The 24,099-nt window shown below is 45.0% G+C and overlaps 1 protein-coding gene across 2 annotated transcripts in view; it reads right to left on the reverse strand.

The window, feature by feature from the left end:
- LOC115463279 (aminopeptidase O-like) overlaps window positions 1–24,099 on the reverse strand; it is a 382,003-nt gene that overhangs the window by 304,739 nt on the left and 53,165 nt on the right. For both annotated transcript variants that reach the window (XM_030193650.1, XM_030193651.1), the window contains exons 3-4: window positions 7,278–7,444; window positions 82–217 (exon numbers count right to left, since the gene is read on the reverse strand). In XM_030193650.1, the coding sequence (XP_030049510.1) occupies window positions 82–217; window positions 7,278–7,444 (303 nt within the window). The remainder of the gene's footprint in view (window positions 1–81; window positions 218–7,277; window positions 7,445–24,099) is intronic.

Genomic DNA, 24,099 nt, shown 5'->3' on the forward strand with positions numbered 1-24,099 from the left:
GATGCCTCTTCAAGCCCCAAGGATGGGATTAAGCGGTTAGCTCAGCTTTCGTTGTGCTTTATTGTTTAAACAAGCACTAACCTGTGCTCATGATCTGGAAAAAACGGTATGTCTTTTATGCTGGATTCCCTTTTAACTTCCTCCCAGCACCCAACGGCAATAGTAAATGTGGATGCTGGCATTGGCATGGTCACATAATAGAACCAGCTGCACAGACCTGCAAAAAAATTAGAAACATCACGTTTGGTATCTTTGGTCAAGCTTTTCTGTGCACAAATACAGCAAAAATAAATCACTCTAAGAGATTAAGGATTTTGTTCAGTACTACATCCTGTCGGGTTAAAGCAGAGTTTAAGCTTACCAAGCCTCCAAACTGCCAGGTTATTACTATAGCAGATTCAGAAAGTGATGAACAGTAGCAAACAGTGTGTTTGAATTTTTTCTTTAATAAATACAGATCTATAGACAGACATGGCACAATAAAGCAAACCCTTCCCTTTCCTTCTCAACCTCAGGCTATCTTAATTAAAAAAAAAAGTGAGAAATGGCTCATGGAATTCTTTCCAATCTGCATACAAATGAATGTGGGGGGGGGGAGGGATTTCTCTTCTGCACCTCCTCCCCCCCCCCCCCAAGAACCGCATGCATAAACTTCAGTTTACAGTACAGAAGCTTCCTCCAGATCATCTCCTCCCTTCCTGTGACTAGAGCTGCCTTCTAGTCCTCCACCCCACTGCCTTCCCATTGGCTGGATCCTACCTACAGTTCCTGTACCTAATTAGAATGGATGTAGGACAGGCTCACCCACATTAGGGGACAGGATTAGAGAACTGCAGTAGAGATTTTAAACTCAGAAAAATAGTAACATAGTAGATGACAGCAGATAAAGACCTGCATGTTCCATCCAGTCTACCCAACAAGATAAACTCATAGCATATGGTATGATGCGATCTTGATCTGTCCTTCTCCAGATATATTTACCTATCCTTCCACCTTCTAGATATTAATCCAAAATTCTGCTGACAAAAGCCAGACAGTAGGCAATCTGAACCTCTTGCGTCCTGAGCACAACTCAAAGGGCCCCTACACATGTGGACACAAAGTACGTGCAGTTTGCCAATGACTTAATCTGGCCATGCCCATGACCACAGATGTTAGCAATAGTCACAGCAACCAACAAGAAAATTGTGTGATTCTTGAAATAGCTTTCACAGTTAAATTAACAACAACAACAAAATGAAATAAAATGATAGAGAATTTTGATATTCCCTGTTTTTGTGTATCTGAAGGACCTGCATGTGTTTGCGTGTGTATGTATCTCTGTTCTGGGGGACCATGACAGTAATGAACATCACTCCTAAACCAGGGTACATGGAGTGTGGTCTCAGTCTCTCAAATTTACTACTAAAGCTCACAATATTACTTGCATTGTGCCAGAGAGAGCTTCCTTCTGGATTCCATGTTACACACATAGGCAATTTATCCAGGTGTGCTTGGAAAATTCTTTTTAATCACGCCTGTTGCACTCAAAACAATGGAAAATATTGCTATATCCTTCTGCCATATTTTATTGGTCACTGACTTCATTTCTTGGTACTTGAAGATCTGTTTTCTCTCTACACATTTCACAGAGTAGTTGTTTGAGACTGACACCTCTATGATCAATGTAATTCTAGAGGGTTTTCTTTTTTTCCCTTCACCGCTATGTCTGTTTTCATGGCACTCAAATTTTTATCTGTCAAAATGGGGATGTCCCAGGTGATCATAACATCTTCATTCTCCATGATTCTCTTAGGGTCACGATCCCAGTTTTTTCCAGTACAGCAATGTTGTAGTGTTTACAAAGTTTCCAACAGACGAGATGAACCACCTAGTTGTACCTTTATCTATAGAGATCTTCTACCCATCAGAAACTCACAGCCAGTTACAAGATGAGTGAACGTTTCCAGCTCTTTCTTACAGAATCTACAGAGGTCTGTTAAACCAGTTTTTTCTATGCTTGATGTAAGCCATCTCATCCATAATCTGCTGTCTTGGGCTGCAACTATCAATTGCTCATCCTTAGGTTTCAAGTCACCTCTCCTTAACCTTTTAAGTGCCCAGTTTTCATCAACAAATGGTTCCAAGAATATCACTTTTGTATTTTCTGTTGTACTTATGCATTTGCCACTTGTTGTTCCTCACCTGCTGATCTAACTTGTTTTATCCCTTCCTTCACAAATTCTGTTGCTTCCTTCCCTTTTGGTACTGGTGGATTCTCACTGCTCCCTGTAACCCCAGGACGTGAATGGAACAGGACCCCTGATCTAACAGCTTTAAAAAATGCTATTTTTCTTCACCTGCAACCACTGTGTTGCTTTGTCTTACCTAGACTCCAGGCCTGCCCTCATTCAAGCTACCAAACTCCTCAAGTCTTAAAAGCATCACAAGTTGTACAAAATGCAGATGCTCACCTAAATATAGGTTGTTCTAAAAATGGCCAAATTTCATCACTTTTATTTAAGCTTCAATGGCTTTCTGTAGAATGGAGAACAAAATTTTCTCTCTTATATTTAAGATTTTGAATAATGTTCCTGCAGTCATTGCTGTAAGTTTGCATGTCAACCAACCTCCTAGGTTCTTGAGGTCATAGTAACATAGTAGATGACGGCAGAAAAAGACCTGCACGGTCCATCCAGTCTGCCCAACAAGATAACTCATATTTGCTGCTTTTTGTGTATACCCTACTTTGATTTGTACCTGTGCTCTTCAGGGCACAGACCGTATAAGTCATCCCTGCCTCCCAACCACCAGCCCCACCTCCCAACCACCGGCTCTGGCACAGGCACAGACCGTATAAGTCTGCCCAGCACTATCCTCACCTCCCCAGCCCTGCCTCCCAACCCCGGCTCTGGCACAGACTGTACAAGTCTGTCCAGCACTATCCCCGCCTCCCAACCACCAGTCTCGCTTCCCACCACCGGCTCTGGCACAGACCGTATAAGTCTGGCCAGCCCTATCCCCGCCTCCCAACCACCAGGTCAGCTGTTAAAGATCTTTTAGATGTGCCAACTTTTCACTCTGCTAAATTTGATGACTACAGATCCACCATTTTCTACACAGCAAGGCCAAAGCTGTGGAATGTATTGCTGTCAGATGCGAAAGCAATTAGAAGTCCTGACTTATTTAAAAAGTCTTTAAAAACTCATCTGTTTTGGCAGGCATTTGGGGGGCACTTGAGCTTGAGTACTGTTTGATACACATAGGGCCCCTGTTTACTAAGCTGCGCTTATGGATATTCTTATGGATGTCTCTAGCGTTTAGCAAGCACTAAAGAACGCTAGCGCACCTTTGTAAACAGGGCCCATAAATGTTTTGGGGCTCAGACTGAGCATGCACAAGGGGCATGTAAACATGATCGCCTAGTTATAGAATTGACCATTATATATATAATATACTGCTATTGTATCACAGATATCCTCTTTTCTTGATGCTATGAATAATCTCCGTTGTAAGCCACATTGAACTCAAGAATTCTTGGGATAATGTGGGATATAAATGCAATAAATAAATATTTATTGTGGCTGTTCTATTTTATGTTATTTTATGTCTATGTTCATGATTATGTGCTTTATGTTTATGTTGTATACCACCAAGAGTGGTAGACTGTGTGGCCTAATAAAAAAAAAATAAGCTGCACTAAGCAGCTAGCACGGGTTTTACGATGCATTACACGCTAGCAAGGATGGTAAAAACCTCTTGGAGGGTTTATTTCTTTGGAACATAGTAACATAGTAGTATAGTATACGACAGCAGATAAAGACCCACATGATCCATACGGTCTGCCCAATGAGGTGACCAGAGCCATACCTGCCACTCTGTGCAGGTTACCCTTCTTCGTGATCAAAGACTGGCATCACAAACAGGCAGTCAGCAATTTGCCATGATACCAACCAGTTACATTTGACACAGTCTTGGAAGAGTGGTTTTATAATTTTGGTTGCAGCATAGTCACATTCATTGTCAATACTTGACTAAACCAGTAATCCAATAATGTTGCAAACTGACAACATTTTACTCACTATCAAACTTAAACTAAATTCCACTCCCCACTGAGATTCATGCCAGTGGTTCCCAAACCTGGTCCTGGAGTCACCCCAGCCAGTCAGGTTTTCAGGATATCCATGAGAACATGCAAATCTCTCTGAATTCCTGCCATCTGAAGTACTTGACCTGGAAGGTCGTTTTCTTGGTGGCTGTTACTTCAGCTCGTAGAGTCAGTGAGCTTCAGGCTTTGGTAGTGCATGCACCTTATATCAAGTTCCATCACAACAGAGTAGTCCTCCGAATGCTAAGTTCCTGCCTAAGGTGGTGTTGGAGATCCAGAAACCAGTCAATTGTCTTGCCAACTTTCTTTCCCCGTCCTCATACCCACCCTGGAGAAAGCAGTTTGCACACCTTGGACTGCAAGAGAGCATTGGCCTTTTACGTGGAGCAGACAAAGCCCTTTAGACAGTTCGCCCAGTTGTTTGTTTTTTATGATTCCCAACAGGAGGGGAGTCGCATTTCCTTCACTTACGCCCAAGCTGGGCTGACTCTGGAGGGCCATGTCATGGCTCACAATGTTAGAGCCATGGCAGCGTCAGTGGCTCACTTAAAGTCAGCCTTAATTGAAGAGATTTGCAAGGCTGCAACATGGTCATCAGTCCACACATTCACATCTTACTACCGCCTTCAGCAGGATACCCAACGCGACAGTCGGTTTGGGCAGTCGGTGCTGCAGAATCTGTTTGGGGTTTAGAATCCAACTCCACCCTCCTAGACCCATTTTTGTTCTGTTCCAAGCTGCACTCTCAGTTAGTTGTTTATGGTTTCAGATCAATCTATGTTATGTCCTCGCCGTTGCGAGGCCTAATTGACCAATGTTCATTGTTTTGAGTGAGCCTGGGTGCTAGGGATACCCCACATGTGAAAACAAGCAACCTGCTTGTCCTAGGAGAAAGCAAAGATACATACCTGTAGCAGGTATTCTCCGAGGACAGCAGGCTAATTGTTCTCACAAACCCGCCCACCTCCCCTTTGGAGTTGTTGTTTATTATTTGCTTTTTGATTAAACTGAGCGGGAACGCTCACGCGACAGGTGGGAAATCGACCACGCATGCGCGGTGCACGCTGCACGCGCGCCAGAAGACTCTGGCAAGATTTATTTGCATTTTGCTTGCAAAAATGCCGGTTCCCAGGCCGACGCGGACGTCGACCCACATGTGAGAATAAGCAGCCTGCTTGTCCTCAGAGAAACAATCTTACATAAAAATAAAGGACCACAAAATTGAACTTCATCATTCCAATAAACGGCAACCCTTCTCCAAAACTGATGAGGCACATTGGCTGACAAGATAGTAAAAGCAGTTATCTTCGCAGGGTTTAAAAAAAGTTTGGATAATTTCTTAAAAGAAAAGTCCATAAGCCATTATTAAGATGGACTTGGGAAACCCCACTGCTTATTTCTAGGATAAGCAGCATAAAATCTGTTTTACTGTTCTAGGATCTTGCCAGGTACTTGTGACCTGGATTGGCCACAGTTAGAAACAGGATACTGGGCTTGACTGACCTTTGAACTGTCCCAGTAAGGCAACGCTTATGTTCCTATGTTCTTAAGACAGAGCATAGGCAATGGTAATCCAAACAACCCTATTTGTTCTGTGCCTACAGAGAGGATTTCAGATTTGCCATCAGTCAGTCAAGCACTCTCCATAAGCACTATGTCCATTTTTTTTGTTACATCTGTACCCCGCGCTTTCCCACTCATGGCAGGCTCAATGTGGCTTACATGGGGCAATGGAGAGTTAAGTGACTTGCCCAGAGTCACAAGGAGCTGCCTGTGCCTGAAGTGGGAATCGAACTCAGTTCCTCAGTTCCCCAGTACCAAAGTCCACCATCCTAACCACTAGGCCACTCCTCCACTCCATTTCCAAGTTAATAAAATATTTTAATGGCAGAAATCCCCTGAAAAAGGAGGCAAGGACATTTTCACCAAAAAAGATAGCAGGTATCATGGGAGATATATTTGCGGATTCGCCTACGGTGTAGGATTGTTAATTTTAACCATTCATAATTGGAAAAAATTCTTATATTATTATGGAGGTCATTTAGAAGAGAAGGGATTTTGGATTTAGCTCACACTTTTGTCATTAGTAGCTCAAGACAAGTTACATTCAAGAACAAAGGTATTTTCCTGTCCCTGAAGAGTTTACAGTTTCATGGAGGGTTAAGTGCCTTGCCCAAGATCACAAGAAATGGAAGTGGACTTTGAACCCTACCTTCCTTGGTTTGGCAGACACTTTTGTAAAATACCACCTGAACTAAACATGTCCCAACTCCCAACCCAGATGTCTCCATTCCAATCTCAATGTTCCATAAAAAATAGGTGTATGAAGGGCAATTCTATAAATGCACATGTAAGTGCCAAAATAAATGGCACTTACGTGCATATGTGCACTATGTGCTATTCCAATAAATTTTGCATAAGTGCATTCACACATCGGGGGCATACAGGTGGGCAGTGCATGGGCAGGACACAAGTGTATTTCCTACATACACATGTAATTTAGCTGCTGCATGAAAGAGAGTTCTTTATAATGTATATATGGTTCCCTACCAGGAGCTTTGAGGTGTCAACTGTTTAATCATTTAAATAAATAATTGAGGTCCTTTAAGTGAATTGAGTATATGGCATAGTTGTTACAAACCTAGTTATTTTGTACAGTTTTACTTTTTGGTAGGGGTTTGTTTCTCCTATTTTTTGATTGTACTTACAGAATATTGTAATTTACACACGTGATCTGTAGCGCTTAGACACACTCATTTATGTCTGCCATTGACCTGGTATGAGTGCACCCTAACATCATGTGCACATCTATGGGCTTAAGCCAGTATTCTATAATGCCATCTGTGTGTACAGATGTGGTTATAAATTGTCACTCAGCGCTCCCCATCGTGGCTCCTAACACATGGCGCTCAGTTATAGAACTGCCCCCATAGTCTCTCAAGACTAAAGGAGCCTAAGAAGACAATTGAAAACTGTGTTCAAAGGACAGAGTTTTCATAGTACTCACCAGTGACCATTCCTATCATTGTACAGTGCATGCGATCTGAAATAACCAAGTATCTTTCAGAAGATCGTCATTATAAAGTGCGCCAGATTTTATACACCAACTTCATGCTTTCTGTGCAAACGAGTGATTGTTTCCAGCATTTTTTTTAATTAGAACATAGGAACAATAAGCAATAGTTCTTACCTTCCTGACATGGTAATGGCTCGGGCGAATTTTCACCACTCATTAAAACAGTAAAGCAATCAGATGCCTTGATTGTAGCTTGCCATGTTGACATAGCAACTGGTGGCTCCTGGCATGGAAAGAGGGCCCTGTTGTTTATAGGAGACCCCACTGTATAAACACATGGTCTGAACAAAGAAGAGCAAAATGCTATCAGATACATTACAATGAAAAGAAACGCCACATTTGTAACATTTGGCAGGTTCAAAATCTTTTTTTTTTGTAACAATAGATGTTTATTAAACAATAGAATAATGCCACAATATCAAACATAAGAATAATACAAGCAGATCATACATATAGATCAGGTTCAGAGATTTGATGCAGAATTTGCCAATACAGGGAGTAATTTTATAACTGTGTACACATGTAAACAGTACAAAGGCAATTCTATAGCCATGCATAAATGCAGCAAAAAGTGCCACTTACTTGTGCACGAGCCCTAAGCACCATTCTATAAATGTGTGGGCAAGTGCCACAGTACATAATTGCAAGGTGGCGTACACATGGGCGTGTCTACCACTTACGTGCACAACTTATAGAATACTGTAAGTTGCCCGAACTGTTTGCCGCACTTAGGGATGTCCAATTAAACCTGCCATAGAAATGGTGTAAGTGGACATGCCGATGCAGGTTTATGCTTGTATTCTATAATGGAATCCAGGAGCTCAGACGCCATTAGAGAATAGGTGCTCCCAGCACGGCTTCGGGGCACCTACAGCTAAGCACTCCATTATAGAATTGCCCTTTACATGCATACTTTTCCCTGTGAGGGTGCAAGCAAATTTTCAAAGTATGTTTGTAGTTTATTTATATTTGATATACCACTTATCCACAAAAGTGACCACAGCAGTTTGTGATGATTAAAATAAAAAGTGAATTAATTCCATTAATTAAATAGGATTGCACAATCTCATCAGACCATTCAATCTCACTCTAAAACACATATTAAAAAGTTAAAATATAGAAGATTAAAAAACTACTACTACTAAAAAACCTAAGCTAACTGCTCTGGAAGAGCAACCTGAAAAGCCTGAGAAAAAAGTAAAATTTAAAGATGCTTAAAACATGGTAACAATTCCATTTCTCAAAGAACTCGTGGAATAATAATAATGCAGATCCTTGCGGTACCCCATAAGAACTCCACAGTGTTGGAGCTAAATAGAAAAATGCTCCTTTCCAGTGGATTCCAGCCTACAGTTCTTCAACATCAGAATCCTCAACAAACAGCCTTTCCTAGAGTGCAAATCCCTGTAAGTCTCATGTGGAACCAATAAATCTAAAATATTGAAGGAATATTACTATAGTATGCTCTATGCATTAGTACAGAGATCTTAAATCTTACCCTATAAAATATGTGTAACCAATGATGTATATGATACAAGGGAGTCACATGCTCATATTTTTGCACCCACCCCAAAAGAAGAATCTCAGAATTTTGAAGGGTCTGCAATTTCTGTACGTTTATTTGGGACAAAGAGACAGGCTTGAGTTAGCATAAACTAACTGAGTCATTAATAAAGCATGTCACAAAGTAAAAAATGAATCATAATCCACAAATCCTCAAACTGCCCTTAATTTTCAAAGAACCATTTAACCCTGGCAATCCATACCATTCGCTTGGTCTGTAAAAGATAATTGGGCATCAATCAAAACCCCCAAATACTTAAATGTTGGAACCACAGGTAATTCCCGCACTAATAAATTAATTGAAGAAATTGGATTTTCTCGACCCCCCCTGTCACCCAACAGACCACTGTTTTTCTATATTCAAGGTAAAATTATGTATCATACCTGATAATTTTCTTTCCATTAATCATAGCTGATCAATCCATAGACTGGTGGTTGTGTCCATCTACCAGCAGATGGAGATAGAGAGCAAACTTTTGCCTCCCTATATGTGGTCATGTGCTGCCGGAAACTCCTCAGTATGTCGATATCAAAGCTCCATCCGCAGGACTCAGCACTTAGAGAATTACACCCACAAAGGGACACTCTGCCCAGCTCACCACCGCCGAAACGGGGGAGGGGAATTAACCCAGCTCATCCCCACACAAGTGGGGGAGGGGAATCCGTCCAGCTCATCCCCGCGGAGCGGGGAAGGGACACCACCCCACTGATGCGGGGGGATCTGGCTTATCCTGCAACCGCAACCGCGGGAGGAGCTGACTGACCCTAACACCGCCGAAGTGGGAGGGGTACAAAGCTGCCCTACAGCCGCACGAAGCGGGAGGGATTGCCGGCAGAATTTAAGTCTCAATCCAGCCCCGTAAAACGGAGGGGAGAGGAATGCAGCAGCTCACTGTAACACAAACTCGTCTCAACTCTTGAAGAATCCAAGTGAATAAACTTGAACACGAAGTCCTCCTGAAGTAACTGAAGACTAAACTTGAATCTAAAATTCAACCAGAATAAAACAGTACAGATATCTGGGAGGGGCTATGGATTGATCAGCTATGATTAATGGAAAGAAAATTATCAGGTATGATACATAATTTTACCTTCCATATCATCAAGCTGATCAATCCATAGACTGGTGGGATGTACCGAAGCAGTACTCACCCAGGGCGGGACATAGAAATCCCTGACCGCAACACTGAAGCTCCAAACCGGGCCTCCGCCCGAGCAGCCACAGTCAAGCGGTAATGCTTGGAGAATGTATGGGCCGATGCCCAAGTTGCCGCCTTGCATATCTCTGCCAAGGAGACGGACCCGGCCTCTGCCATCGAGGCCGCCTGAGCTCTAGTGGAATGAGCCTTCAGCTGGATAGGCGGCACCTTCCCTGCGGCCACATAAGCCGCTGCAATGGCTTCCTTGACCCATCTTGCCACTGTAGGCTTTACAGCCTGCAGACCCTTAAGAGCACCTGCAAACAGGACAAACAGATGATCCGATTTCCGGAAATCATTGGTCACTTCCAAGTATCTGATGATAACTCGTCTCACATCCAGATATTTGAGAGCAGAGTATTCCTCTGGGTAGTCCTCCCTACGAAAGGAAGGGAGACAGAGCTGCTGATTCATATGGAAGCGAGAAACAATCTTGGGCAGGAAGGAAGGCACTGTGCGAATAGTCACTCCTGCCTCAGTGAACTGCAGAAAAGGCTCTCGACATGAGAGTGCCTGGAGCTCGGAAACTCTTCTGGCTGAAGTGATAGCCACCAAAAAGACTGCTTTCAACGTCAGGTCTTTCAGAGATGCCCTCGACAAGGGTTAAAAAGGCGGCTTCTGCAAGGCTCTTAGCACCAGGTTGAGATTCCACGCAGGCACCACTGAGTGCAGAGGAGGGCGCAGGTGATTAACTCCCTTGAGAAAACGCACCACATCTGGCTGCGAAGCCAGGGAAGCACCCTTCAGGCGGCCCCTGAAGCAAGCCAGAGCCGCTACCTGGACTTTAAGGGAACTGAGCGACAGGCCTTTCTCCAGACCTTCTTGCAGGAACGCCAACACTGAAGAAATTGGAGCAGTGAAGGGAGAAAGTGAGCCTGCTTCACACCACGCTGCAAAGGTACGCCAAACCCTGGCGTAAGCCGTAGAAGTAGAGCGCTTCCTCGCTCTCAGCATAGTGGCGATGACCTTGTCTGAGAAGCCCTTCTTTCTCAGACGCTGCCGCTCAATAGCCAGGCCGTAAGACCAAAGGGGGAGGGATCCTCCATCACCACGGGACCCTGATGTAACAGGCCCTGCTCCACTGGCAGCCGCAGAGGATCGTCGACTGAGAGCCTGATCAAGTCCGCATACCAGGGACGTCTGGGCCAATCCGGACCCACCAGGATTATCCGGCCCGGATGCTTTGCCACCCGGTCTAGCACCCTGCCCAACATGGGCCAGGGCGGGAACACATAGAGAAGCTCTTGTGTCGGCCACTGTTGGAGAAGAGCATCTACTCCCAGGGATCGAGGGTCCCGTCCTCTGCTGAAAAAGCGCGGCACTTGGCAATTGGCCGATGACGCCATCAGATCTAGGCTCGGCTGGCCCCAGCGCTTCGTGATATCCAAGAACGCCTGAGCAGATAGCTGCCACTCTCCGGGCTCCAAGGTATGGCGACTGAGAAAGTCCGCCTTGACATTCATGACTCCGGCAATGTGGGCCGCTGACAGCTGTTCCAGGTTCGCTTCCGCCCACTGGCATAGATTCATGGCCTCCTTGGCTAGAGGGGCGCTCTTGGTACCTCCCTGGCGGTTGAAATAGGCCACAGCCGTGGCATTGTCCGACAGGACCCTTACAGGCTTCAACGCCAGTACCGGGATGAACTCCAAAAGCGCCAACCGAATGGCTCTGAGTTCCAGGAGGTTGATAGACCACTTTGCCTCTGCAGGAGACCAGAGCCCCTGCGCTGTCCTTCCCAAGCAGTGGGCTCCCCAGCCCGACAAAGAGGCGTCCGTCGTGACGACAATCCACTCCGGGGTCACCAGAGGCATTCCTGCAGACAACTTGTCTGTCTGCATCCACCAGCTCAGCGCCTTGCGCACTGCTGGGTCCAAGGGAAGGCGCACAGCATAATCCTCCGACATCGGAGTCCAGCGCTGCAGCAGAGAGTGTTGTAGTGGTCTCATATGAGCCCTGGCCCAGGGCACTACTTCCATCGTGGCCGTCATAGAGCCCAACAGCTGCACATAGTCCCAAGCCCGAAGAGGAGAGGCTACTAGGAACTGGTCCACCTGAGCCTGAAGCTTGACAATCCGATTGTCTGGCAGGAACACTCTGCCCACTTGGGTGTCGAATCGAACTCCCAGATACTCCAGGGACTGAGTTGGGCGCAGCTGGCTTTTCTCCCAGTTGATGATCCACCCCAGGGAGCTCAAAAGAGCAACCACCCGGTTCACAGCTTTGCCGCACTCTGCATAAGAGGGGGCTCGGATCAACCAGTCGTCCAGATAAGGATGGACTTGTACTCCTTCCTTCCTCAGGAAGGCCGCGATGACCACCATTACTTTAGAAAAGGTCCGCGGAGCAGTAGCCAACCCGAACGGGAGGGCTCTGAACTGGAAGTGTCGGCCCAGGACTGCAAAACGCAGAAAGCGTTGATGAGGAGGCCAGATGGGAATATGCAAGTACGCTTCCTTGATGTCCAAGGATGCCAGGTACTCCCCTGCCTTTACTGCCGCTATAACAGAGCGGAGAGTCTCCATGCGAAAGTGCCGAACTTTCAAGGCCCGATTGACCCCTTTGAGGTCGAGGATAGGCCGTACAGAACCTCCTTTCTTTGGTACCACAAAGTAAATGGAGTAACGCCCCTTGCCAAGCTGATTTTCTGGCACCGGAACGACTGCACCCAGGCGGATCAGATTGTCCAAGGTCTGCTGCACTGCCACAGCTTTGACCGGAGACTTGCAGGGAGAGAGTACAAACCCGTCTCTTAAGGGTCGGCAGAACTCTAGCTTGTAGCCGTCTCTGATGACTTCCAGCACCCAAGCGTCTGAAGTTATTGTGGTCCACTCGCCCAGAAACGAGGACAGCCGTCCTCCAATCTGCACTGGGGCGTGGACCAAGGCCCCGTCATTGGGTACGAGACCCTGGGGGAGGACCGGAGGGAGCACCTCCGGGACGGCGGTCTCTGCGAAAGGAATGCTGCTTGGGGGAGAAGTTCCTCTTGAAGGAAGAGGGGGCAGAGGAGCCCGACCTGCCCGGGCGGTACCGACGGGCTTCCTGAAACCGTCCTCTGGAGGTACCGGGGCGAGTACTAGCCCGAGCCCTGACCTCTGGTAACTTCTTGCCCTTAGACGTGCCGAGATCGGTCACGATTTTGTCCAGCTCGACCCCAAAGAGCAGCTTGCCTTTAAAAGGCAATCTAGCCAGGCGGGATTTAGAGGCGTGGTCAGCAGACCAATGTTTCAGCCAAAGCCACCGCCGCGCAGAGATTGTCTGAGCCATGCCTTTAGCTGAGGCCCTCAAGACATCATACAGCAAGTCTGCCAAATAGGCTAAGCCCGATTCCAGGGCCGGCCAATCAGCCCTCAAGGAATGATCCGAGGGGGAAGCCCGCTGCACCATAGTCAGGCACGCCCTGGCCACATAGGAGCCACAAACTGAGGCCTGCAAACTTAAAGCAGCCACCTCAAAGGACGACCTTAAGGCCGCCTCCAATCTTCTGTCTTGGGCGTCCTTTAGGGCCGTGCCACCTTCCACCGGCAACGCCGTTTTCTTAGTCACCGCAGTGATTAAAGAATCCATGGTAGGCCACAGATAGGCCTCACGTTCACTTTCAGGCAAAGGATAGAGGCGGGACATAGCCCTAGCCACTTTAAGGCTCGCTTCCGGGACATCCCATTGAGCCGAAATTAAGGTGTGCATGGCATCATGCACGTGGAAGGTTCTAGGCGGGCGCTTCGTCCCCAGCATAATGGCAGAGCCAACAGGGGCTGAGGGAGAGACGTCCTCCGGAGAGGAAATCCTCAAAATGCCCATGGCCTGCACCAACAGGTTGGGCAAATCCTCTGAGCTAAAGAGTCGCGCTGCAGAGGGGTCATCCGCTCCATCCGAGCGGGGATCCGTCTCCTCCAAGGAATCCGCAAAGGACCGTTGGGAGAACTCAGATACGCTGCCCTCATCTACATCGGAGGAGACAAAGTCCTCCAAGGCCTGGGAATCAACCCAAGGGCGTTTACCTCCGGGGGCCTCAACCTCTTTACCAGACGAGGGAGCAGGGGCAGCGTTTTGCATAAGGAAGGCCTGATGCAGCAGCAAAACAAACTCGGGGATGAAACCCCCCAGACTGTGCACTTCCGCAGCCTGGGCTACAGCCCTAGACGCACCCTCAACCGGCGCTCGCAAGAGCGGGGGAGAGACATGCTGCGCATCCAAGATGGCGTCCGGCGCGACACTCCGTGAAGGAGCCGCGCGGGAAGAACGGCGCTTAACTTTAGCCGCTTTTGTGCCGTCGCCCAAATTAAGGGCGTTCATGGCATTAATGTCTCCCACCTCAAGGGCGGCCCAAGAAGAAGCCGTCCGAGCCGCGTGGCCGGCCAAGATGGCGGAGGCGAGCAGCGGGGGATGGGCGTTTATGGCGGGAAAAACCGCCACACCGGAGGAGGGACCGGGACACTCATCGGTCACGAAACTGTCACCCAACAAGGGCGAATCAGACTTTAAGACCCCCGCATCCCCTCTAGAAGCGCCCAAGCGATCAGGGGAGCGACTCTTTGCGCCCTCGCCCTCCGACGCCATCGGCCACGTGGAGATCAATCGGGGAACCCCCTGCCCGCTATAAAAAGGTAAAAATTACCTGCTTTCCGCTCCGAGCTGTAACGACCTGGTGTCCCAGTGAGTAGCTGCAATAAACGTTTAAATAAACGTCGAAATAAACGCCTTTAAGGACGTTCAAAATTTTTTTTTTTTTTTTAACGGAGCCAGCGGGAGGGGGGAGAAAAGGAGGGACCTGGCGCCACCAGGTTTGCACTTGCTCAAGAAGAGCCCTCAACCCCAGGCACTCAACAAAACCTAAAAATTAGGCTTGGAGGCCTAGCCAGAGCTGTTGCTGTGTGTGACCACCACCTGCTGAGATAGAGAACATACTGAGGAGTTTCCGGCAGCACATGACCACATATAGGGAGGCAAAAGTTTGCTCTCTATCTCCACCTGCTGGTAGATGGACACAACCACCAGTCTATGGATTGATCAGCTTGATGATATGGAAAATCATATTATGCTCCAACAGCTATTTATTGTCTGAATTCAAACAACTCTGTAAAACAGACAAATCATAATAAGGAACCTGAATCCTGGCTACCAATAAAAAACTGTCTACATAAACACACGGACTAATTTGACAATCCTGAATCAAATGTACCAATGGACTAAAAAAAATATTATTGCAAATATAATCCACAAAATTTTTATAAAAGCATATATAATATTGGAGGGAAAAAGACCTCAAAAAGCCTGCCTGTGGTGCTTATATTATTGCTGAAAAAACATCTACCAAGGCTTAAACTCATCACTGGTCAAAAACCTCCATAACCTCCAAAGTGTTTTTTAAATGTGATAGTGAAAACATGCTCAATAATTTTCAAAATACAAACAGCACACTTACCTTATTTCTTTAAAACCAACAGGGTCCCGTTTCGCTGTTGTTTTTTCAAGGGAATAAATGTGTGTTTATCTTGTATCTCAAATCACGTTCTCATTCAGCCTTTATTATTCACATCTGCTACTGAAGTTTTCCTCCAATATTATATATGCTTTTATAAAAATTTGATTGATTGTATTTGCAACAAAAGTATTTTCCACAGTTTATTTTGAGAGTGTACTTATATTTCTGTGGCAAGTTCAGTATTTTTTTTAATTATTCACAAAAATATTAAACAGGATTGGCAGAGTGGAGGAGTGGCCTAGTGGTTAGGGTGGCGGACTCTGGTCCTGGGGAACTGAGGAACCGAGTTCGATTCCCACTTCAGGCACAGCTCCTTGTGACTCTGGGCAAGTCACTTAACCCTCCATTGCCCCAGGTACAAATAAGTACCTGTATACGTAAGCCGCATTGAGCCTGCCATGAGTGGGAAAGCTCGGGGTACAAATATAACTAAAAAATAATAATAATAATGCAGATCCTTCCGGTACCCCATAAGGAAATGGTGTTGGAAGTGATCTATTCAAGCCATCTACTACTGAAAATGTCCTATCAGCTTAAAAAACCTCTGAAATCAAGACAGAACCATACCTCCCAAGACAATCACCTGTAATCTCTCCAACAAAAGTCTATGATCTACACTTCAGCTTTGAAAGCTACCTCAGGGAACTTACACTATGAGCATACATATCTACACCTGCTTTTTGGCACACACAATTTCATGGATTAATTTATGTGAATATTTATTCATCAAACATATAAACTCTTCCTCAGCCCTGCTCCTAGAATTCCCCTACTCAGTCCAGGTAAAATTATGTGCATAGAGACTGTATGTGTACATCTGGAGGAAACCTTTATAATAGCTTATTTCTGAACTTAATATACTGCTCTACATATAGAAATGCCTTTTAAAATTACCATAATAAAGGATGGAAAGGGGTGAATCTGAGATGTCCTTGAACAACAAATTCAACAGATGGTGACAAAACTATCAAAGGATCTCAAAAACAGCAGTAGAGAAATGACCCATTACGACAAGAACACAGAGGATTAAAAATTGCAGAGGCGCCATGCTTTGCAGAGGGGAACGCTTGGAAAAAACAGTGACCTTACACAAAGATAGCATGAAAAAAGCAAGAAAGCGAAGAGACAAATGGAAGAAAAGATATCCGATATGGTAAAATTGGGGGACAAGACGTTTTTCAGATAAATAAGTGACAGGAGGAAGTGCCAAAATAGCATTGTGAGGCTCAAAGCTGAGGGGGGAGAAATATGTAGAAGCCGATAAGAATAAAGTTGAACTGCTTAACAATTACTTCTTTTCTGTGTTCACAGATGAAAGGCCGGGAGTAGGACCACACAAAACAAAGGGGTGTGTGGTAGAATGAGACCGATTCTCAGAAGACTGTGTTTGAGAGGAGCAAGCTAACAGGGCCGCCGAGAGGGGGGGGACAGGGGGGACAATATTCCCCTGGCCTGGGCCTCCGAGGGGGCCCGGCGCCGCCGCAGTCCGGCCAGCCCTCTGTCGCTCCCTGACATTGAACTTAAGCGCCTCACCTTCGAAAGCGCAGCAAGCAGCGGCAGACCACTCCTTCCTTCTGTGTCCCGCCTTCGCCTGACATAACCCGTGAGGGCGGGAAACGGAAGGAAGGAGTGGTCTGCCGCTGCTTGCTGCGCCTTCGAAGGTGAGGCGCTTAAGGTCTGTGCAGAGGGCCCAGGGGTGGAGAGAGGGCCCGGTGGCGGGTGGAGGGGAGCCCGGCGACCACGGGGCGGGGGCCCGGGGGCGGACTTGTCCCGGGCCTGGCCCAGTCTCTCGGCGGCCCTGCTAGCTAAACTAAAAGTAAACAAAAGCAATGGGGCCTGATAGTGGCGGAGCGGAGCCGGTTGGAGAGCGGCAGGCGGTGATCAGGCGGCAATCGGTGGGAGAGTGTTGGTTGGAGAGCGGCTAGCGGTAGGCAGCAATCGGAGCCGGAGCCTTGAAATCGGCTACAGGCGGGCGGCGATCTGAGCCGGAGCCAAGCCGGAATCGAGCCAGCGAAACCCAAGCGGAGGAGGTGGCAGGTGACACCGTTGCTGCCCCGGCACAGGAGAAGGCATCAGAACCTCTCCCCACAGGGACCGCGCGAGCTCACATGGCGGTGTTCATGCGTCCAGCCCTCCCTCCTACCCGCCTGCCCACCTGCAGCAATGAGAGGCGACCGGCCCTCTCCATACCAGGGACCACACGGCCGCGAGACCCCAACCACGTGTCCCGCTCGGCCACCTCGCTGCCTGTCTGCCGATTCCTTAGCTGGAAATGGGGGATCAAGGAGCCGCGGCCAGTGTGGCCGACTCGGGAGACAGAGTCTGCGGAGACATGAGGTCGCCCAGAGGAAGGCGCCGGGACCGCCGAGGGCTCAGCCGGCGGCGCCACAATCCAGGTGATTGGATCGGTGAAGGTAGCACGGGGTGTGGAGGCAATCACGGTGGTGAAGTCTGAGGCCATCTGCCCGAGACCCGGCGCATGGCAGTGCAGTCCGAGACTGTTGCCTTTTCCTTTTCCCAGTTTCTGCCTCATCTACAAACATAGCGTCGGAGCTGCGGACCCTTAGCGACCTGGACAGCGCATCTGAGCCCGACTACATGGAAGGGCATTTCTGGAAAGACGTACAAATGACGAAAAAACATTTACCGAAATATCTCTAAACAGATTCCTACCTCCAACTACTGTTACAGCTCTCAGAGTCACGGCGACTCTGCGCCCTGGGGCAACACTTCTAAATCACCAGACTGTGAGTAAATTACCTGTATTTATATAATTAAAAAAAAAAAAAAAAGATCCAAGTCCTATCACGCACCCTCTCAAACACGGCCTACAAGCAGCCCAAATTGAATTAATACCAAAATGAATACCATCAAATTACTCCTAGCATTCTACTCCTTATCACTGATCCACCTAACACTAACTACCCCACTCAAAGAAAGTAACATCATCCCCATACTACATAATCATCAAAGACTGACCAGATATACCCCACCTTACCAAACCGACAACAACCAAAACAAAGGAAGAACGCCAACTTGCGGACAACCCCAATAGAAGGTGTTGAATAAAAGCATAAAAATGTTGAATAAAAGCATAAAAGGAAGTGGAAAGCTTCAAAGATCATGCAGAACAAGCTGTTTCAACACTAAACTAAATCTCCTGAGACATGAGGCCCACATCAGCCAAAGGCAGGCTCCAGAAAGTCTGTGGGATAATGGGAACCAGATGCAGCATATGTTCTGCTGTAGGATTTATGGTATGGTACAGCCTGCAAGCACGTGATATCAGGAGAAGATTATAAGGAGAGTGGAACAAAGAAATAAGTAAGCATTTTGAATTTTTCTCTCTCTGTATATAGCATTCTGATTTCGTTGCTTTACATTGCTTTGTTTTACTCATTCATTCTGGCTTGTATATTGCTTATCAAGAAATGCTTCCTGCAATAGCCCATTGAGCTATTCAGTACAATTGTAAATAAACTGTTTATATTAAATATGAAATTCGTCTAGCGTTCTCTACAAAAGTGGCGGCATCCTTTTATACAAAAGTGGCGAGCCAGCCAGGAGCAGGCCGCACACGGAAAAGAGAAGGCGAGACGAAGGACAAATTAAGTTGTTGTTAATGAAGTTTTTTACAGGATTGAAAGCAAAGCAAGCGTTGTTTAAACCTGATGATTTCTGTGCTCCACTGATGTGGGATTGACCAAACTACTGAAGTGGACATACAGGTGACAACTCCTGGGCTTGCTAAAAAAAGAAATAAGAAGACGCGTGAGTAAGCTTACACTGTGGCCTTATTACTGGTATATTTGTTTAGCTTTGTAGTTTTCTTTTTTGTATATTTTCTTTGTTTAAGTGCATTAGTATATTTTTGTAGGTTGTGGCTCTATAGGAGAAATTGTAATAGTCAGAATAAAATGAAAGGGAAAGGGGCAGATAAGAAAGAAAAGCCTCCTGTATATGCTATGTATTTAGATTTAGATAGTTCAAAAAAATGCTCCCCTTTGCAGCATGTCATAGAATTATTCCCATTAGAAAAAAAACAGATTGAAAAAATACATGACAAATGGGTCAAATATGATGCAAAAGATTCTGTTTTGAGCTGGTCTCAGGATGGATCGTTTGATCGTCCAAAATTATTATCTCTCCTGAGCTACTTACAAGAAAATAAAAATAAAACTAGGCAGAAGAAAAGCTTAGAGAAGCATCTTACAATTTGGAATTTATTTTCTTTAGCAGCAGATCTTTTTCATGCAGATGTAGAAAAAATACAGCGAGAACAGGAAAATCAGCCTTTGGTTCAGCCTGAAGGTTGAGGAATGTCATCTGTTTTTGATTTCTCGGGTGTACAGGTTAGAAAGGTCAGGAAGAACTGAAATTTTCTTTGTTCCTTTTAAAAGATTGTTTTAGATTAGATTTAAATAAGTTTGATTTTGTCTTATAAGGTGATCTCTGTTTATTTTAAAATATGTGTTATTCTGTTTCTAGTTCTCTATGTGGAATGTCTTTGCAATTTAACTTTGTTTGACTCTTTTTTAAGTGAGATTCCTGCAGTGTTAAGAGATCATCTGGCTTGAATTAGTCACAGTCCTAGCTAGTTTTGTGTGTAGGGCTAATAGGGAAAGAGGTGATTTAAAATCTCTAATAACCTCTGAACAATATGATTTGTCAGCAATATGGTCACTATGCTTCAGAATGTTATCAGAATGCAGGAATGCCCCAAGTACAAATGCAGACGCAGCAAGGATTAATGCCACAAGTAGTAGGGATACCTGCGAGTGCCCCGCAGACTGCAATACAGCAGCCGGCGACGCAATCACAGGGACCAGGAGCGGCAGTACAGAGACAGGGTACTGTAAATGCTTTTCCAACTTGGCAGAATATTCCAGACCAATGCTATTGACTGGAAGCAAACCCGTGTCAGGAAGAGGGAATGATTTTCAGGTTAGACACAAGAGAGCCCTTTATTACATTGACAATTGGCAAATATGGAACTCCTGTGAGATTTTTGATAGATACAGGGGCGAGTACCTCTGTGTTATGTGCAAAACCGCAGGGAGTTAAACTTTCAAATCAGTATAGAACAACAGTGGGATTTACGGGGATAGAACAAAGAAAAAGGCTAACAGAACCCACTCTGGCGCGACTGGAATGCCAACCGCACGGTTCAAGGGAGGCTGTGGTACCCTTCTTAGTGGCACCTGATTGCCCAGTAAATTTGTGTGGTAGAGACTTATTGACTCAATTAGGATTGTGTTTAGATTTTGGAAATAAAGAAATACCAAGTTTGCTCACCATGGTCCAGCAGTTGAATAATGAAAATAAAGTAAGGGTTATGGAAGAATTACCACAACATATTTGGAGTACAAGTGATTCGCCATATGGACTAGCTGTAAATGCAAAACCCCATAAGATAGAATTAATAGAAGGGGCAAAGGGGCCGAAGCAAGACCCTTACCCCATACGACCTAAATTAGTATCCAAAACCCTGGAACACATTGGTAAATTATTGAAATGTGGTATTATTGAACCTTCAGTATCCCCGTACAATACCCCATTGTTTCCGGTTCCGAAAGGGGAAAACAATGTAAGGATAGTACATGATTTAAGAGAGCTAAATGAGATTACAAGAAATCAATTTCCGATTTGTGCAAATCCTGCTACTCTTTTGCATACCCAGAATATATATGCATATAACACTGTTATTGACTTGTCTAATGCATTCTTTTCAATACCTCTTCATCCAGAGTCTAGGGATTTGACGTCATTTATAGTACAGAATGAGGCATACAGGTGGACTAGGATGCCTCAAGGCTTTACTGATAGTCCATCGGTATTCTCAAAACAACTAATGATGGATTTAAAGGATTTCAGGAGTCACTTGCCTGACACGGTGTCATTGTTTGTCTATGTAGATGATATTCTACTGTCTGCTGAGACTGAAACAGAATGTCTAGAATGGACTAGAAAATTATTTTTGTTATTAGGAGAGTTAGGATATAAATGTAACAGGGAAAAATGTGTTATAGCTCAGTCTACTGTCACCTTTTTAGGACAAAATGTTTCAGCAGAACATAAGGTCATTATACCGGAAGTTATATCTATTTTAAATGAGACTCCGGTACCGCAAACAGTTACCCAGTTACGTGCTGTTTTGGGAATGTTAAATTACTGCAGACAATGGATACCAAATTATACACAAAAAGTAATGAGACTTTATAAACATTTGAAACTGCCCGCAGCCACACCAAAGAATACATTAATTGTATTGGAAGAGCAGGATAAGATAATATTGGCTAAGATTGTGAGGGATTTGTTATCCCCAGGACCGTTAGCAGTAATAGATATCCAATCACCTGTGCATCTATGGGTAAAAGACATGGGAAATAGTTGGGCAGCTATGATTAATCAAAATAATGAAGTAAATGCACCAGTAGCTTTTTTGTCAGGCTCTTTTAATCATGTGGAAAAAGGAATGAAAGAAATACCAAAGTTACTGACAGCTATAGTGGCTGCAGTAGGCAAGTGGAGAGCACAAATGCCTTTTGTTCCTATTGTAATACATACTAACCACACGATTAAAACGCTGTTGAGCCCTAGCCAGACGGCATTGACAGCCACTAGATTTGGAAAATATCAAGCAGTACTTTTAGGACAAGATATAAGAATAATACCATTAACTAAAGAACAGAGAAATAAGATAGATCTGCTTTTTCCTGTCGATCAAGAGGGTGAGATTGATACTATAGAAATCCCTACATTTCACTGTCTTACTTTTGAACCCTTATCTGATGGGTTAATATGGTTTACAGATGGAGCTTGTGAAAGGACTGTTGCAGGCTTTGCCTGCGTGCAGGTAGATGAGAATCTAAGAAAGATAATGCAAGTACAATATAAAACCCCTCCTGACCAGACTGCACAGCATGCTGAACTTTTAGCCGTTATTACGGCCTTACAACACACTGATATGACTCAAAATGTCACTATATATACTGATAGTGGTTACGTTGCAAGTTCACTACAGTATCATATATTAAAATGGCAGCGTAGGGGGATGATAACCAGTGCAGGTAAAAATCTACAACATTACACATATTGGAAATTGCTGTTTGAAATTTTGGCAAGAAGGGAACGTGAAGGTAGAAAAACTGCAGTTGTGTGGACCCCGGCCCACACTGAAAGGCCAACCTTTGAGGCACTAGGTAATGCAATGGCTGATGCAGCAGCAACGGAGGTGGTTAAGCAAAGTGAAAAGATTTTGTATAATACTAGACAGACACAGGAAGGGCCACTTACGAATGTAGATAAGATTGAAATGTGGCAGCCAGAGGGACAGGAAAGTGAAAAATGGTTGAAGAGAGGATGTATGAAATTGGGAAGTGAATGGTTTAATGCAGAAGAAGGATTACCTTGTATGCCAATGAGCCAGGCGATTAAGGTATTGATTGGGTGGCATGCAACCATGCATTGGAACAGAGAAACAATGAGGCAACAATTTGAGCAAAGATTTTGGACTTTAAAAATTGATAACTTGATTCAACAGGTTGTGCAGAATTGCATGGTATGTAATATTAACATACCTAAACGAGGTCCTAAAATATCGCCTGGGACACTTCCAATACCAGAAGGCCCAGCAAAAGAATGGTATATCGATTTCACCGATATGATTGTTCCAGTGCAGGGAAAAAGATATTTGTTAGTTTGGGTGGATGCTTTTTCAAGGTGGATAGAAGCATTTCCATGTAAAAGGGAGACAGCACATGAAGTGGTACAATGCCTGGTAACTCATATTATGCCAAGACATGGGTGTCCGTCTAGAATAATTTCTGATAACGGGACACATTTTAATAACAGTGTTTTGAAAGAAATGGAAACGATTATGGGTTTAACACACAGAAAAGTATCAGTGTATCGCCCCACCTCCAATGGTTTGGTGGAGCGCTACAATGGTATTTTAAAAACTAAATTGAGAGTATTACTGAAGGCTTTAAACAAGGAAACAGCAGGTAAACCATATACCTGGCTTGATTTGTTACCATTAGCTTTGATGGTTATAAGGGCCCAACCTAATGGGCGTACTAAATTGACCCCATTCCAAATTCAGACAGGACGTCATTTCTTCCCGATGCAGACAGCAAGTACTGATAGCACAGCTCAGTACTGGCAAAAGCTACAACCTATGTTGAACCTGACAAGTGATATGATCCGAACAAATGTAGCATCACAGGCAGGGACTACTAATGATGTTTGTGCTTTTAAAGTAGGTGATTTAGTACTACGAAAGAACTTTACACATAAAACATGGAAGGATCCTGTGTATGTAGGACCTTTTGCTATCACGGCCCTTACTCAGACCGCTGCCCGTCTGGAAGGTCATACTTCTTGGATACATTTAGCAGATATTCGACGAATTAATAACATTGAAATGGACAAAGAATAAACAAACATCATGTCCCTAAACATGATGGTATTGGGATGTTGTTGTTTGTTAATGGACAATGAACACATATGATAATAGACTTGTTGCAGCGGCCAAGATGTTGAATTTGACTGATTGTATCATATGTGCCCACATCCTTGTCCTTGTCAGCTATGATGTATGGGACTACAATGATAAAATTGAGTGGGCACCATGACTGTGATCCCAATAATACCTGTGTAAGGGATGATGAAAACCTTCATTGGACAAATG

This window comes from Microcaecilia unicolor, chromosome 2 (genome assembly GCF_901765095.1).
Source record: "Microcaecilia unicolor chromosome 2, aMicUni1.1, whole genome shotgun sequence".
Classification (NCBI taxonomy): domain Eukaryota; kingdom Metazoa; phylum Chordata; class Amphibia; order Gymnophiona; family Siphonopidae; genus Microcaecilia; species Microcaecilia unicolor.